Raw genomic sequence first — 16,962 nt, forward strand, 5'->3', positions numbered from 1 at the left:
CTAAATATCCTTTTGCACAAATTGAATAAGAGCACCAACAGGAACTAGAAGTCCATCCATTGTGCTCCTATTGATCCCTGGCTCGTATCCAAAAGTAAATGCTGAATATGTGAATCCTGAAAAAATATATCAACAAAACCAGTAGACCGATTTGATATATACTACCCAAAAGGAAATGTTGAATGTGAATCCTGCATTGGTACTAGTCCATCATGATCAATTTTAATTTCTCATGGGCAAGAGTTGAAAGTTAAATTTATATTTAATCCTATCTATAAATGGAGAGACACATACGAAATTTAAATGAGATGTTTAAATTTAGTAATAACAACATATTCAATTTACTGAATTCAAAATTTATTATTCTAGTGAATATTAAATGAATCAAACCTAGTAAACAAAAACAACATGTTTTCGATAGAGAAAACGATGTTCACTTTGCAAAATTTAACATCAACAACATACCCAAGGGTGTGTGGGGAGGTTGCTGTGTACGCGAACTTTAATCCCTACATTGTGCATATATATATATATATATTTCAAAATAGAAACACAACATCAATTAAAATTGGATAGATATAACAGGTTCTGAAGATGAGAATTAAATTACCTGTTTCACTGAAATAGTGGAAAACAATGTAATCGAGGAGCTCAGAGGTTAAAGAGGCCTTTGTTGTAAATTATTGGAGGATCAAAATTAAATCGACATGCATTACTACTACATCCTCTCATATATATATAGAGGGAAAAAATATGATAAGTGTGAATTTTGGGATGTATGAAAGTTTGGTTTGTTCCATAAAAGGCATTTTCAATGAATTGTTGAATGACTAAACTACCCTTCAGGATCCAATAAATATATTTCCTTTTTGAAACAATAACACCCTGAATTACTAAGGTTTTGTATCGGTCGGTTCGATTCACATTTGAAGTTTAATTTATCAATAAATATACCACATATAATACATATATGAAAACCTTTAATGAACCATCTGCAGGGAGTTGGAGGAGTAGTCTGTACAGTCTCACAATAATTAGAATCCATTTTAGACATTTAGGGGTCAATTAATAGGATTTAGGCAATTTTCTCAGTTTTTAGTGTGTATAAACTCATGAATATTTTAGTGACATAGCTTTCGAGCGATTTCTTTGGAAAACATTAAGAAACTCCCCGTAGAGAGTTGAGGAGCAATACCTGCATTCTCACAATTTTTAGAGTCTATTTTGGGCATTCAAGGGCCAATTTACAGGGACTAAGTGTTTTTTTTTTTAATTTTTTGTATGTGTTAGGCCAAGAATATTTTGGAGATATGACTTACAAATGATTTTTTTGTGAAACCTTTACAGAACCCTTCGTAGGGAGTTCGGGGAGGACAACATACAGTCTCACAATTTTTAGAGTTTATTTTGGGCATTTAGGGGAGCAATTTACAAGAATTTGACGGTTATCTCAATTTTTCATTTGTATTAGTCCAAAAATGTTTTGGTGTATGACTTCCAGATGACTTCTTTCTGAAATCTTTAAAGAACCCTCCATAGAGATTTAGGGAGCAGCACGTACAATCTCATAATTTTTAGAGTCCATTTTGTACATTTAGGGGGCAATTTACAAGAATTAAGAGATTTCCATTATTTTTAAAAATAATTGTAGTGATGCCATTCGTTTGATGAGAAATAAAAAGGAATATCAAAAATTCGAGTGGCTGAAGTAGCCACTTTCGAAGTAACAAAAAGAAAAGAAACGACTAAAGTGTTAACTTGTACACATCTCAACTAATGTCTGATTTGATTAAACGAATCAACAAAGAAAAATAAAGAACAAAAAATAGATACTTTGCTATGTTCTCGGAAATCATGCAAGCAGACATCCTGTTTCATGCTCCATATCTGCACAAAAACAATAAATTATTGGCAAAAAATCCTCGAGGGCCAGTGGCACACCGCACCGCCTCTCTACCTTATCCCATTTATAAAATACCAAGCTTATGTATGCTGCACGGTTCGCAATGTGACATGCGCCTAACCTTTAGAAGGACAAGATAGGAAATACCTTAACTGTGGTATCATCAGAGCATGAAGCCAGCAAAGAACCTGAGGGGTCCCAATTGATAGAATTGATTTCATTCTGCAATGGCAAAGTAAACAACCCTTTAAGACTATTCCCAATGGAAACATCAACGTTCGAATCAAGCATAACAAGCTAAGCTTCAGTCGACACCTGATGTCCTGGGAACTTTTTGACTGGTTTGTTCTCTCCAACTTTACAAACATATATCATGCTTTCAGCTGAGCTGGTCGAGAAAGCATCATTGTTTTGCCAAGCAACATCAAGCAATTGACCTACATGGGGTCGTATGAACATAAGCAAAACAAAATCTATCCTTGCTCAGATATGAGGTAAATTATAAAGAATCATTGAGGCAACAGAACACCTGAATGAAATCCAAATTGCTGCTTTGATTCTCCATACTTCACATTCCAAATAACGGCAGTTGTATCAATACTACCGCTAAGGAGATAATTACCTTTCTTGTTCCACTTCAAAGACATGATTGGCCCTTTATGTTTGTTAAGAGTACTAACCAATTCCCCTGTATGAAAAGTCAGTAAGAGAAAACAAGACACAAAAAGCACTGATAATTTATACATTCAATCTTCAAAACAAGTTTTTCCTCCATGCCCCTTACCAGATCGTTTCCAGATTCTTGCTTGGCCATCGTAAGAACCTGTCGCAAGCAGGGTACCCTCTCTCTGTACTAGAAAAAGTCATAAACACAAGATCAAATAATAACAAGAAAATTAAAGATGTAACTACAAGCAATGCAGTCTAATTTTAGAAAGTCCACCAGAAAAGTATAGATCAACGAAAGTCACCCCAAAACAAGCAGTATAAAAAAAACTCACATTCCAGTCAAGTGATGTAACATCCTTGTTTTCCTCAGTTGCTTGACTGTCCAAATGGTTCAAAACCAAAACATTTGGGATAGTAGAATTAAATGGACCATCTCCGATAGTCCATATTCTAGCAGTCGCGTCTCCAGACCTAACGTGTTATTACACATGGTTAGCTATAATCGACATGAATATGAACATCAGTTGATCCATATACGAGAGCAAAAAAGAAAGAAATGCTACTAATGCTTACCCAGATGCAAGTAGTGACCCTTCTGGACTCCAAGCGCAGGCAAAAACCTAGTAAGAGTAGTGAAACAAAAGAGAATTGTAATGTTAATATATCAGACAGAAAATAGAAGATCACACCTATTGAGAAATCATAGCGAACCTCAGATGTGTGTCCTTCCAAGACCATTACATCGCTCCTTTCTCTGTCATGTTCACGCTCTTTTTCCTTGTGTTGTTTCTCCATCTCCGTTCTTCTTGTAGGTTCTCGTTTGTGGTCAGCATTCGCCTTACCTTTCCCCCTAAGTTTCTTTTTCTGAGCCTTCTCCTTTTTCTCTTTTATTATTCTCCGCAGCTCATCTACACTCTTTGTAATGAGATCCATAGGCTCTAGAAGCTTGAAGTCTTCATCCATATCGGTATCATCCTGCATTCCGTAGTTATATTGGTTAGTACAGAGTGGTAAAAAGAACTAAACTTCATATAAAATATTTGCCTTAAATTGCTGAAATTGGTTTCCAGTAAGCAAATGCTGAATCGGTATAGTCCATCACGATCAAAATTTACTTCCTCATGGGCAAGAGTTGTTAAGTTTATTTACTCCTATCTAAAAATGGAGAGACAGATACGAAATTTAAATGAGATGTTTAAATTTGGTAATAACAACAACATTCAATTTACTGAATTTAAAATTTATTATTCTAGTGGATAAAACCTAGCAAACAACAACAACATATTCTCGATACAGAAAAAATGTTTACTTTGCTGAATTTTAACAATTAATAGGATTTAGGCCATTTTCTCAATTTTTAGTGTGTATAAATAAGCCCATGAAATTTTAGTGATATAACTTCTGGGCGATTTCTTTGCAAAGAATTACGAAAACCCTCCGTATGGAGTTGGGGAGAAATACCCTTTTTAGAGTCCATTTTGGGCATCCAGACGCTAATTTATAGGAATTCAGAGATTTTTTTTAGTTTTTCGTGTGTGTTAGCCTAAGAATATTTTGGAGATATGACTTCCAAATGATTTTTTTGTGAAACCTTTACAGAACCCTTCGTAGGGAGTTCGAGGAGGACAACATACAATCTCACAATTTTTAGAGTTTATTTTGGGCATTTAGGGGAGCAATTTACAAGAATTTGACGATTATCTCAATATTTCATGTGTATTAGCCCAAAAATATTTTGGTGTATTACTTCCAGATGACTTCTTGTGAAATCTTTAAAGAACCCTCCTTAGAGATTTAGGGAGCAGCACGTACAATCTCATAATTTTTAGAGTCCATTTTGTACATTTAGGGGGCAATTTACAAGAATTAAGAGATTACCATTATTTTTAAAAATAATTGTAGTGATGCCATTCGTTTGATGAGAAATAAAAAGGAATATCAAAAATTCGAGTGGCTGAAGCTGAAGTAGCCACTTTCGAAGTAACAAAAAGAAAAGAAACGACTATATTGTTAACTTGTACACATCTCAACTAATTTCAGGAAATACCTGTTATCCTTTTATCAACAACAAGTATTAGGTAAATATATATGGCAAAATTATTCGGATTGCTAGTACCAGCGCCAGTTGGACTACATTTGATGGTATATATCTCCTAACAAAAACATAACAGTCAGCAGTTGATGTCTGATTTGATTAAATGAATCAACAAAGAAAAATAAAGAACAAAAAATAGATACTTTGCTATGTTCTCGGAAATCATGCAAGCAGACATTCTGTTTCATGCTCCATATCTGCACAAAAACAATAAATTATTGACAAAATCCTCGAGGGCCAGTGGCACACCGCACCGCCTCTCTACCTTATCCCATTTAAAAAATACCAAGCTTGTGTATGCTGCACGGTTCGAAATGTGACATGCGCCTAACCTTTAGAAGGACAAGATAGGAATACCTTAACTGTGGTATCATCAGAGCATGAAGCCAGCAAAGAACCTGAGGGGTCCCAATTGATAGAATTGATTTCATTCTGCAATGGCAAAGTAAACAACCCTTTAAGACTATTCCCAATGGAAACATCAACGTTCGAATCAAGCATAACAAGCTAAGCTTCAGTCGACACCTGATGTCCTGGGAACTTTTTGACTGGTTTGTTCTCTCCAACTTTACAAACAAATATCATGCTTTCAGCTGAGCTGGTTGCGAAAGAATCATTGTTTCGCCAAGCAACATCAAGCAACTGACCTACATGGGGTCGTATGAACATAAGCAAAACAAAATCTATCCTTGCTCAGATATGAGGTAAATTATAAAGAATCATTGAGGCAACAGAACACCTGAATGAAATCCAAATTGCTGCTTGTGATTCTCCATACTTCACATTCCAAACAACGGCAGTTGTATCAATACTACCGCTAAGGAGATAATTACCTTTCTTGTTCCACTTCAAAGACATGATTGGCCCTTTATGTTTGTTAAGAGTACTAACCAATTCCCCTGTATGAAAAGTCATTAAGAGAAAACAAGACACAAAAAGCACTGATAATTTATACATTCAATCTTCAAAACAAGTTTTTCCTCCATGCCCCTTACCAGATCGTTTCCAGATTCTTGCTTGGCCATCGTAAGAACCTGTCGCAAGCAGAGTACCCTCTCTCTGTACAAGAAAAATTCATAAACACAAGATCAAATAATAACAAGAAAATTAAAGATGTAACTACAAGCAATGCAGTCTAATTTTAGAAAGTCCACCAGAAAAGTATAGATCAACGAAGTCACCCCAAAACAAGCAGTATAAAAAAAACTCACATTCCAGTCAAGTGATGTAACATCCTTGTTTTACTCAGTTGCTTGACTGTCCAAATGGTTCAAAACCAAAACATTTGGGATAGTAGAATTAAACGGATCATCTCCGATAGTCCATATTCTAGCAGTCGCGTCTCTAGACCTAACGTGTTATTACACATGGTTAGCTATAATCGACATGAATATGAACATCAGTTGATCCATATACGAGAGCAAAAAAGTAAGAAATGCTACTAATGCTTACCCAGATGCAAGCAGTGACCCTTCTAGACTCCAAGCACAGGCAAAAACCTAGTAAGAGTATTGAAACAAAAGAGAATTAGACAACTTTTTTAGTTTTTCTTAGTTGCTAGCCCATAAATATTCTGTCATAAAAAAACAGGCTTAATACCAACTTTATAACCAAGTCAGATTATTCTATTTAGATATTTAAATTAGGCATGTTCCATTGAAGCATGACGTAGATCGAAGGTCTAAATGGAATATTTTGACAAGTTAATTATGTATTAAGCCGAAAAAACCTCTATAGGATTGATAAAGCAATGAAAGAAAGTATGATACCAACCATATGTCCAAATAAGCACATATATTAACTAAAATGAAAAAATTTCAGTTCCCAAGTTCTTTTGAAGTACTCCTCAACGTCTACAATCGCATATCAAACACACAGACCTTGTTTGCGAAACAAGCTTTAACCTTGCAGCCTTCTTTGTTCCAACACACTTCAAAAATGCCTCCATCGCCGTTATAAGTTTTTGCAATCTTGGCCTCTAATCAGTCTACTGGTTTGCTGATATATTTTTTCAGGATTCATTCATTCAACATTTACTTTTGGATACGAGGCAGGGCTCAATAGGAGCACAATAGATGGTCATCTGGTTCCCATCAATGCACTGATTAAAATTGTGCAAAAGGGTCTTCAGTATCTTGAGTTGGAAACCAACTTGAGCAATGTATGCCTTACATTGCTCAAATTAGTTTCCAGCTCAAGGTACTGTATACCCTTTTGCACAATTTTAACAAGCGCATTAATAGGAACCAGATGTCCATCTATTGTGCTCCTATTGATCCTAGCCTCGTATCCAAAAGTAAATGTTTGATGTGTGAATCCTGAAAAAATATAACACCAAAACCAGTAGACCGATTAGATATATACTATCCAAAAGCAAATGCTGAATGTGTGAATCCTGAATTCATACTAGTCCATCACGATCAAATTTACTTCCTCATGGGCAAGAGTTGAAAGTTAAATTTATTTAATCCTATCTAAAAATGGAGATACATATATAAAATTTAAATGAGATGTTTAACTTTGGTAATAACGACACATTCAATTTACTGACAAAAATTTATTATTCTAGTGGGTAAAACCTAGCAAACAACAACAACATATTTTCGATACAGAAAAAATATTTACTTTGCAGAATTTTAACATTTCTAACAACAACAACATGTTTTCGATACAGAAAAAATGTCTACTTTGCAGAATTTAACATCATCTAACAACAACATGTTTTCGATACAGAAAAAATGTTTACTTTGCAGAATTTAACATCATCTAACAACAACAACATGTTTAGATAGAGAAAAAATGTTTACTTTGAAGAATTTAACATCATCTAACAACAACAACATATCCAGGGGTTTGTGTGTACGCAAACCTAAATCCCTACCTTGTGCAGATAGAGGATCCAGTTTTCAAACTCGGATTCATGGGAATTTCAGAATAGAAACACAACATCAATTAAAATTGGATAGATATAACAAGTTCTGAAGATGAGAATTAAATTACCTGATTCAAAGAGATAGCGGAAACAATGAAATTGAGGAACTCAGAGGTTAAAGAGGCCATTGTTGTGAATTGTTGGCGGCTTAAAATGAAAGTGGCCATCCTCTCATATATATAGAGGAAAAAATTAGGGTAAGTGAATTTTTAGGGATGTATGAAAACCTTATGTTGGTTCCAAAAAAGGCATTTTTAATGAATTATTGAATGACTAAACTACCCTTCAGGCTCCAATAAATAGATTTCCTTTTTAAAACAATAACACCCTGGTTTAAATAAAAATTATGTTGCCAAGACTTGAATTGTTAAATTTATTTATTCATATTCTTTGGGAGAGTCTGATTGTGATTGTTCTTTCCTTTGATCCAAGATAGAACTTATTAAAACCTATCAATGAAAACATCAACTGCAGATGCATTTTTACCTAAGCTATATGCTAGATTCGCCTAAGGTTTTGTATCGGTCGGTTCGATTTCACATTTGAAGTTTAATTTATCAATAAATATACTACATATAATGCATATATGAAAACCTTTAATGTACCATCTATAGGGAATTGGAGGAGCAATCTGTATAGTCTCACAATTATTAGAATCCATTTTAGACATTTAGGGGCCAATTAATAGGATTTAGTCAATTTTCTCAGTTTTTAGTGTTTATAACCCCATGAATATTTTAGTGATTTAGCTTCCGGGCGATTTCTTTGGAAAGCACTATGAAACCCTATGTAGGGAGTTGAGGAGCAATACCTGCATTCTCACAATTTTTAGAGTCCATTTTGGGCATTCAAGGGCCAATTTACAGGGATTAAGTGATTTTGTTTTTAATTTTTTGTATGTGTTAGGCCAAAAATATTTGGGTAATATGACTTCCGAATGATTTTTTTGTGAAACCTTTACAGAACCCTTCGTAGGGAGTTCTGGGAAGACAGCATATAGTCTCACAATTTTTAGAGTTTATTTTGGGCTTTTAGGGGCGCAATTTACAAGAATTGGGCGATCATCTCAATTTTTCATGTGTATTAGCCCAAAAATATTTTGGTGATATGGCTTCCAGATGACTTTTTTGTGAAATATTTATAGAACCCTTCGTGGGGATTTAGGGAGCAGTACATACAATCTCATAATTTTAAGAGTCCATTTTGCGCATTTTTAGGGGGCAATTTACAATAATTAAGCGATTTCCATATTTTTTTTTAGGGATAATGCACAAGTACCTCTCAACCTATGCCCGAAATCTCAGAGACAGACTTATTATATACGAAGGTCCTATTACCCCCTTGAACTTATTTTATAAGTAATTTTCTACCCTTTTCGTCCTACGTGGCATTATCTTGTGGGCCCAACGCTGGTTGACTTTTTTTTCAAGCTAGTGCCACGTAGGCCGAAAAGGGGTAGAAAATTACTAATAAAATAAGTTCAGGGGGTAATAGGACCTTAGTATAGTATAAGTGTGTCTCTTCGATTTCGGCATAGATTGAGAGGGTACTTGTGTGTTTTCCCTTTTTTTATTGTGTGCGTTAGCCCAAGAATTTTTTGTTGATTTGTCTTCTAGATGATTTCTTTGCAAAATATTTACAGAAACCTCCATGGGGAGTTGATGGAACAATATGTACAATATCACAATTATTAGAGTCTAGTTTGGATATTAAGGGGCCAATTTACAGGAATTAGGCGATTCTCTCAATTTTTTGTATGTGTTAGCCCCTAAATATGTTGGTGATATAACGTACAGACGGTTTCTTTGCGAAATCTTTATGTAACCCTTCGTAGGGATTTGAGGGATCAATATAACAGGTTCTGAAGATGAGAATTAAATTACCTGATTCACTGAAATAGTGGAAAACAATGTAATTGAGGAGCTCAAAGGTTAAAGAGGCCTTTGTTGTAAATTGTTGGAGGATAAAAATTAAATAGACATGGATTACTACTACATCCTCTCATATATATAGAGGCGAAAAATATGATAGAAATCCCAGAGACACACTTATACTATACGAAGGTCCTATTACCCCCTTGAACTTATTTAATATGTAATTTTCTACCTTTTTTGGCCTACGTGGCACTATCTTGTGGGCCGAACGCTGGTTGATTTTTTTCAAGCTAGTGCCACGTTTGCCGAAAAGGGGTAGAAAATTACCTATAAAATAAGTTCAGGGGGTAATAGAACCTTAGTATAGTATAAGTGTGTCTCTGGGATTTCGGCGTAGATTGAGAAGGTACTTGTGCGTTTTCCCTTTTTTTATTGTGTGTGCGTTAGCCCAAGAATTTTTTGGTGATTTGTCTTCTGGATGATTTCTTTGCAAAATATTTACAGAAACCTCCATGGGGAATTGATGGAAAAATATGTACAATATCACAATTATTAGAGTCCATTTTGGATATTAAGGGGCCAATTTACAGAAATTAGGCGATTCTCTTAATTTTTCATATGTGTTAGCCCATAAATATGTTGGTGATATAACTTACAGACGGTTTCTTTGTGAAATCTTTATGGAACCCTTCTTAGGGAGTTGAGGGATCATATGTACAAAAAAGGCATTTTCAATTAATTGTTGAATGACTAAACTACCTTTCAGGCTCCAATAAATATATTTACTTTTTAAAACAATAACACCCTGGTTTAAATGAAAATGGTTAGTTTGAATGTTATATTGCCTTTTTCTAAAATAATAGCTAGTCAAACTTCAAAATTACTTCGATCCTATTCCTTCTAATTCAGTCCACCCAACACTATTTAAAGAAAAAAGGGAAAATGCATAAGTACCCCCAACTTATGCCCGAAATGCAGAGACACACTTATACTATATTAAGGTCCTATGACATCCCCAAACTTATCTTATAAATAATTTTCTACCCCTTTTCGACTGACGTGACACTAGCTTGTTAAAAATGTTAACACGCGCTGGGCTCACAAGATAAGGTCATGTACCATATTGCCTCCATGGACGGGCGACGTGTGAGATATTTCAGGCATAGGTTTTTTTTTGGAGGGGGGGGGGTACTTGTGCACTTTCCCAAGAAAAAAACTAATTAATTTATGATATTTTAGCAATGGGATATACTTCATTTGTATAATTAATAACTACCTAATAATCTGATCATCCCTATCCCCTCTACCCCGCCCCACTATATATACACTACAACAAAAATAAATTTTAGCGACAATAAAACGATACATTAATAAAGAGTGCTAAAGCCTTTACCGACATTAGTTAATTGCCATTAGATCCAATGTCGCTAAAGCCTTTAGGGACATATACATGAGTGTTAATTGTCGCTAAAAATGCATATTTAGTGGCAATTGTTAATTAATTGCCGCTAAAACTCATTGTTGATGTAGTGTTAATCCTAGGCCCTACCTCCCCCTACTACCCCACTGTACATATATAATTTATACGTTTTATCGCCAGTATCCTTCCTTCTTTCTATCTCATATACTCGACTGATTTTATTCAGTGGAAACAATGAACCAAAAGTGCCAGAAAAAGTATTTATATTGGAATCCCGAAGAGGACGAACTACTGCAAAAGCTAGTAAAGCAACATGGAACAAAGAACTGGTTTGTTATCGGTCAATTAATTCCAGATCGATCTGGAAAATCATGTAGGCTTCGGTGGTGTGATCAACTTTCTTCCAAATGGATTATCAACCTTTTACTCCTGAAGAAGATGATATTGTTATCAATACTAATGCCAAATTTGATAATCAATGGAACCTGATAGCCCGTCTGTTATCAGATCGAACCAATAACGCGATAAAATATCATTGAAATTTCACCCTTAAAAGGAAGCACTTTTCCATGTCGGAAGATTTGACATTCAAAAATCCTCAAACATTATTGAAGAGATAATTCAATATCAGGGAAGGTACAAATCCAAGTAGTCCATATGGATTTGACTTAAGCAATTTGGTTTTTTCTAAGTTCCCTCAGTTGCGTCTTTATCCTCACACTGCCCTAACAGGTGGAATTTTGCCTCTTTTAGAAGTTTCACTAGTAATGTCCAATCCATCGACATCTTGGAGTCCATTTGAATATAATTTGAACAATTTGAATTTTTCTAGGTTTCCTCAGTTGTGTCTTTATCCGCCCATTACCCTATTAGGGGGTATTTACCCTCTTTCAACAGTTTCACCATTATTGCTGGATCCATCTACATCTTTGAGTCTCTCTTTACTCGAACTCAGATTTAACAAGAATTCAGATAGGGTGAAACAAATCGAGCAAGTAGTTTAAATGACACATGTATCGGCATATGAACCAACTACATCTCCGTCCAATAATAGTTGTCCACTATACTAAAATAGCTGCCCAACAATACTTGCCCAATTTAAAAGATCACGAGATAATTTATATTTTGTGTCTATATTACCTTACTATTAAATACTATTTATCATCCAACACATTTCTCAAGTATAAATTTAATAAATTCAAAAGGATAATATAGTAATATTATCTCTATTATTTATTGTTTCTTAAAGGGTGTGTCAAGTCAATAGTGGACAACGATTGTTGGACAAAAGGAGTATCGAAATTCATAAAATTAAAATTTTGAGTTCGACTCTGATTATTCAGACTATTAATTTTTAAATGGCGTATTGGTAGCATTATTTTAGTGATTTATATAAAGGGTTGACGTTTGATTAATCAATATTTTATGTGACATCTCACAAATTAAATTAACTTGGAAGAAGTTAAGAATTGGAAATAGCCGTTAGAATAAGTTGAGTTTAGATCAACTTCAACCGGCCATAACTCCTAGCTAAAGATGAGTTAGGTGTACTTCCAGATATGTTAGGAAATCTGTTGGAATGATCTTTTCAAGCCACCGAGTTTGGGGAATTTCGAGTTCATATGAGTAAGATACGCCTTTTAGAAGTTGGGTTGTTTGATTAAGGAAAGTCCAATCCGGATTTTTGAAGGGTACTTTAGTATTTTCCTTGCCCTACTATTTTAATTCATTTTTAGGAGTTTAATATGGGTCAAATAAGATTTTGGTCAGTTTAGAAAAATGGAAATCTAAGCTAGGACTTGGAGAAAGGAGAAAAGAGGAGAAATAAGAAGAAAGGGCAAGATTCGTCACAATCGTTCAATCTAGTTGCGGATTTCGCTAAGGATTTAATCCTACAAGATATGTGATGCTTTCATAAAGTTGGGTTCGTTCACCCACGTGCTAAATATGTTTATTTCAGCGTGATTCAGCCTAAAAGAGTTTGAAAGTTGATGTTCTGGATATTTGTTCTTGAATTGTGTTGATATGAAGAAGTTTTAGAGAGCGTTACATCAAATTATAGAGTTATTTGGAATTAGGTTCTTAGGTACATTTGTTAGGTATCTATATCTAAAAAGAATTTGGGAAAAAGAACTGAGTTTAGGCGTATTGGGGCTGGAAACAAAGAAGAAATTTCGTCGGGCAAATCTGTACAATGCCTTTGTGTCGCTGACCTGCTCCCTATATTTGAGAAAAATGAGACGGACCGTTTTGCCTCAAAAGTTATTTCCGAACCAAAAATCTAAATGTTTCTCCGCGTCAAGGACCCACCCTCAGATATTGATATTTTGATCTTTTCTCATGTTTAGCTAACTAAAATCATTCTTAAACATCATGAGATCCTTCCTATTGAAGAATTAAAACCAACAAGAAGCTCAATAATCAAACGACAAATAACAGGAAAGAAGAAAAAGAAGAGAAAACCAGTGAAACTATTTTTGCAGAGAAGGAGTTGCGGATGTTTTATTTAATACGTTGAGTGGCTTAATATAGGATTATAGAATTTATGGAATCATAATCCCACTAAACTACTTGCCCTAAACACTAGGAGAACAAATCTGCACTAACTACAACTAGGAAAATATCAAGAACTAATTAAGAGTTGAATGTGGTATTTGTTAATTTAAGAGAAACATCAGTCAGAATATCAGCTTTGTACTCTTCAAAAGAAGTTCATTTACATGCTCTCTTAGGCTTAAAAATGAGTAGAGAAGTTCTCTTTAATATTATTCATGTAAGATATAGAAGATAGGAACATGCATGAAACTAAAGTTAGATACTATATATTATAATCCAACATAATATGTTTGCAAACCAAACAATCCCTTAAAGTTCAGATCAATGCGATAATGATTTAGTCGGGTCCCAATCTGGGTAACCAGACACTAGGTGTAACCAACAAAAAGGTTATCTACGATGTGACTTTAGTTTGAGCCTCAATTATTCAGCGTTTCTGAAAGGCAGAGCTTCTCATCGATTCCTCAACCTGATCTACAATCGCATGTCAAAGACGCAGACCTTCTTGTTTGCGAAACAAGCTGCAACCTTGTTGCCTTGCTTGTTCCAGCAAACTTCAAAAATGGCGCCATCGCCATTGTAAGTTCTTACAATCTTGGCCTCCTTAATTGACCATATATTCATGCATTTGTCCAATGATCCACTTGCCATGTATTCACCATTCGGACTAAATGCAATAGAATAAACAGATTCCCTGGATTCAAAATGGAACAAAACATACTTAGTAAAAACCAGTCCTTTCCAAGTAGACATAATGAGTTCACATCATTTACCTGTGACCGCTCAAGCTGTGAAGAAGACGTCCTAGTTCAACATCCCATAGCTTCACCGTACAGTCAAATGATGCACTACACAGACAGACAATAAAACAAAACCAATAAGCTCGAAGAAGTAAAAAAGTAGGGGAATGTAATATATAATCGAGAACCTTGTGCTACCACCACTTGTGAAAGAATATTGTAAACATGACTATAGCAATAGATAGAATACCTTGCCAGCAACAACTGTTGATTCAGATTGCTTGTACCAGCGCCAGCAGGACTCCATTTGACGGTATGTACCTCCTAACAAAAAAAACATTAGTCAGCAGCTGATGTCTGATTTGATTAAATGAATCAACAAAGAAAAAGAAAGAACAGATATAGTTACTTTGCTATGTTCTCTGAAATCATGCAAGCAGACATCCTGTTTCATGCTCCATAACTGCATAAAAACAATAAATTATTGACAAAATCCTCGAGCGCCAGTGGCACACCGCACCGCCTCTCTACCTTATCCCATTTTAAAAACACCAAGCTTATGTCTGCTGCATGGTCTGAAACGTACATGTGTCTAACCTTTAGAAGGACAAGATGGGAATTACCTTAACTGTGGTATCATCAGAGCATGAAGCCAGCAAAGAACCTGAGGGGTCCCACTTGATAGCATTGATTTCATCCTGCAATGGCAAAGTAAACAACCCTTTAAGACTATTCACAACGGATACATCAATGTATGAATGAAGCATAACATGCTAAGCTTCAGTCGTCACCTGATGTCCTGAGAACTTTTTGACTGGTTTGTTCTCTCCAACTTTACAAACATATATCATGTTATCAACGGAGCTGGTCGCGAAAGAATCATTGTTTCGCCAAGAAACATCAAGCAATGGACCTACATGGGGTTGTTCAACAACAATGAGAACATAAGCAAAACAAAACAAAATCTATCCTTGCTTAGATATGAGGTACAATATAAAGAATAATTGAGACAGAACACCTGAATGAAAATCAAATTGCTGCTTTGATTCTCCAGACTTCACATTCCAAACAACAGCAGTTGTATCAATACTACCGCTAAGGAGATAATCACCTTTCTCGTTCCACTTCAAAGATATGATTGGCCCTTTATGTTTGTTAAGAGTACTAACCAATTCCCCTGTATGAAAAGTCAGTAAGAGAAAACAAGACACAAAGAGCACTGATAATTTATACATTCAATCTTCAAACAAGTTTTTCCTCCAAGCCCCTTACCAGATCGTTTCCAGATTCTGGCTTGGCCATCGTAAGAACCTGTTGCAAGCAGGGTACCCTCTCTCTGTACAAGCAATGCAATCTAATTTCAGTAAAGTACATCAACGAAAGTCAGCCCAAAACAAGCAGTAAAAAACTAACATTCCAGTCAAGTGATGTAACATCCTTGTTTTCCTCAGTTGCTTGACTTTCCAAATGGTTCAAAACCAAAACATTTGGGATAGTAGAATTACATGGACCATCTCCAATAGTCCAAATTCTAGCAGTCGCGTCTCCGGACCTAACGTGTTATTACACAAGGTTAGCTATTATAAACATGATTCGTTCAACGAGTCTAAAAAAACAGCAGTATGAATATGAACATCAGTTGATTCATATACGAGAGCAAAAAAGAAAGAAATGGTACTAATGCTTACCCCGATGCAAGTAGTGACCCTTCTGGACTCCAAGCACAGGCAAAAACCTAGCACGAGTATAGAAACAAAAGAGAATTGTAATGAAAACTGAAGATATATATATCAGATCACCTATTGAGAAATCATGGCGAACCTCAGATGTATGCCCTTCCAAAACCATAACATCACTCCTTTCTCTGTCCTTTTGTTGTTTCTCCATCTCACTCTTTCTTGTAGGTTCTCGTTTGTGGTCAGCATTCACTTTACCTTTCTGAACCTTCTCCTTTTTCTCTTTTATTATTTTCCGCAGCTCATCCACATCCTTTGTAATGAGATCCAAAGGCTCTAGAAGCTTGAAGTCTTCATTCATATCGGTATCATCCTGCATTCCGTAATTATATTGGTTAGTACAGAGTGGTAAAAAGAACTAAACTTCATATAGGAAAATCAGAATATCAAAATGTTCATCTTACATTGCCCAAATTAGATTCCAGTTCAAGATACTGAATACCCTTTTGAACAAATTGAACAAGAGCACCAGGAGGAACTAGATGTCCATCGATCGTGCTCCTATTGATCCCTGCCTCGTATCCAAAAGTGAATGCTGCATGTGTGAATCCTGAAAAAATATATTAAACTTTGAGGTTGAGAGACTGTTTTTGATAGATCCTTGGCTCATAAGAGCATAAAAATGTTTATTTGCAGAATTTCACATCATCTATCCCCCTTTGCTTGTACTTGTCTGTGTTGAGTTTTTAAAATTATATTCTTAATAAAAGGATGCTCGAAACGGTTTATAAATTAAAAAAAAAACGATCATCTAACAACAACATATCCAGGGGTGTTTGGGAAGGTTTGTGTACGCAATCGTTAACCCCTACCTTGTGCAGATAGAGGGATTCGGTTTTCAAACTCGGATCCTCTCAAATTAAGTAAAGCATATCAAGACAATTAAACTCGGATACATGGGGATTTCAAAATAGAAACACAACATCAATTAAATTTGAATAGATATGACAAGTTCTAAAGATGAGAATTAAATTACCTGATTCACTGAGGTAGCGGAAAACAATGAAATTGAGGAACTCAGAGGTTAAAGAGGCCAT

The 16,962-nt window shown here is 35.3% G+C and overlaps 2 protein-coding genes across 2 annotated transcripts; both read right to left on the reverse strand.

The window, feature by feature from the left end:
* Positions 1-11,799, reverse strand: LOC107006567 (WD40 repeat-containing protein HOS15-like). The gene is made up of 14 exons (XM_027913835.1): positions 11,778-11,799; positions 11,102-11,193; positions 9,483-9,540; positions 6,840-6,985; positions 3,284-3,547; positions 3,146-3,192; positions 2,905-3,043; positions 2,688-2,751; positions 2,433-2,591; positions 2,219-2,340; positions 2,051-2,125; positions 1,834-1,887; positions 611-668; positions 1-116 (listed from the first exon to the last, which is right to left on the reverse strand). The coding sequence occupies exons 1-14, from the start codon at positions 11,797-11,799 to the stop codon at positions 1-3; spliced, it is 1,416 nt and encodes a 471-aa protein (XP_027769636.1).
* Positions 11,800-13,923: 2,124 nt separating this feature from the next.
* LOC107006923 (WD40 repeat-containing protein HOS15-like) lies at positions 13,924-16,962 on the reverse strand. The gene is made up of 13 exons (XM_015205431.1): positions 16,902-16,962; positions 16,330-16,475; positions 16,011-16,238; positions 15,878-15,924; positions 15,603-15,741; positions 15,462-15,525; positions 15,208-15,366; positions 14,981-15,102; positions 14,813-14,887; positions 14,599-14,652; positions 14,440-14,513; positions 14,223-14,297; positions 13,924-14,143 (listed from the first exon to the last, which is right to left on the reverse strand). Exons 1-13 carry the CDS (start codon positions 16,960-16,962, stop codon positions 13,924-13,926), a joined length of 1,464 nt encoding a protein of 487 aa, XP_015060917.1.

The sequence above is a fragment of the Solanum pennellii genome, chromosome 12 (genome assembly GCF_001406875.1).
Source record: "Solanum pennellii chromosome 12, SPENNV200".
NCBI classification, from domain to species: Eukaryota; Viridiplantae; Streptophyta; class Magnoliopsida; order Solanales; family Solanaceae; genus Solanum; species Solanum pennellii.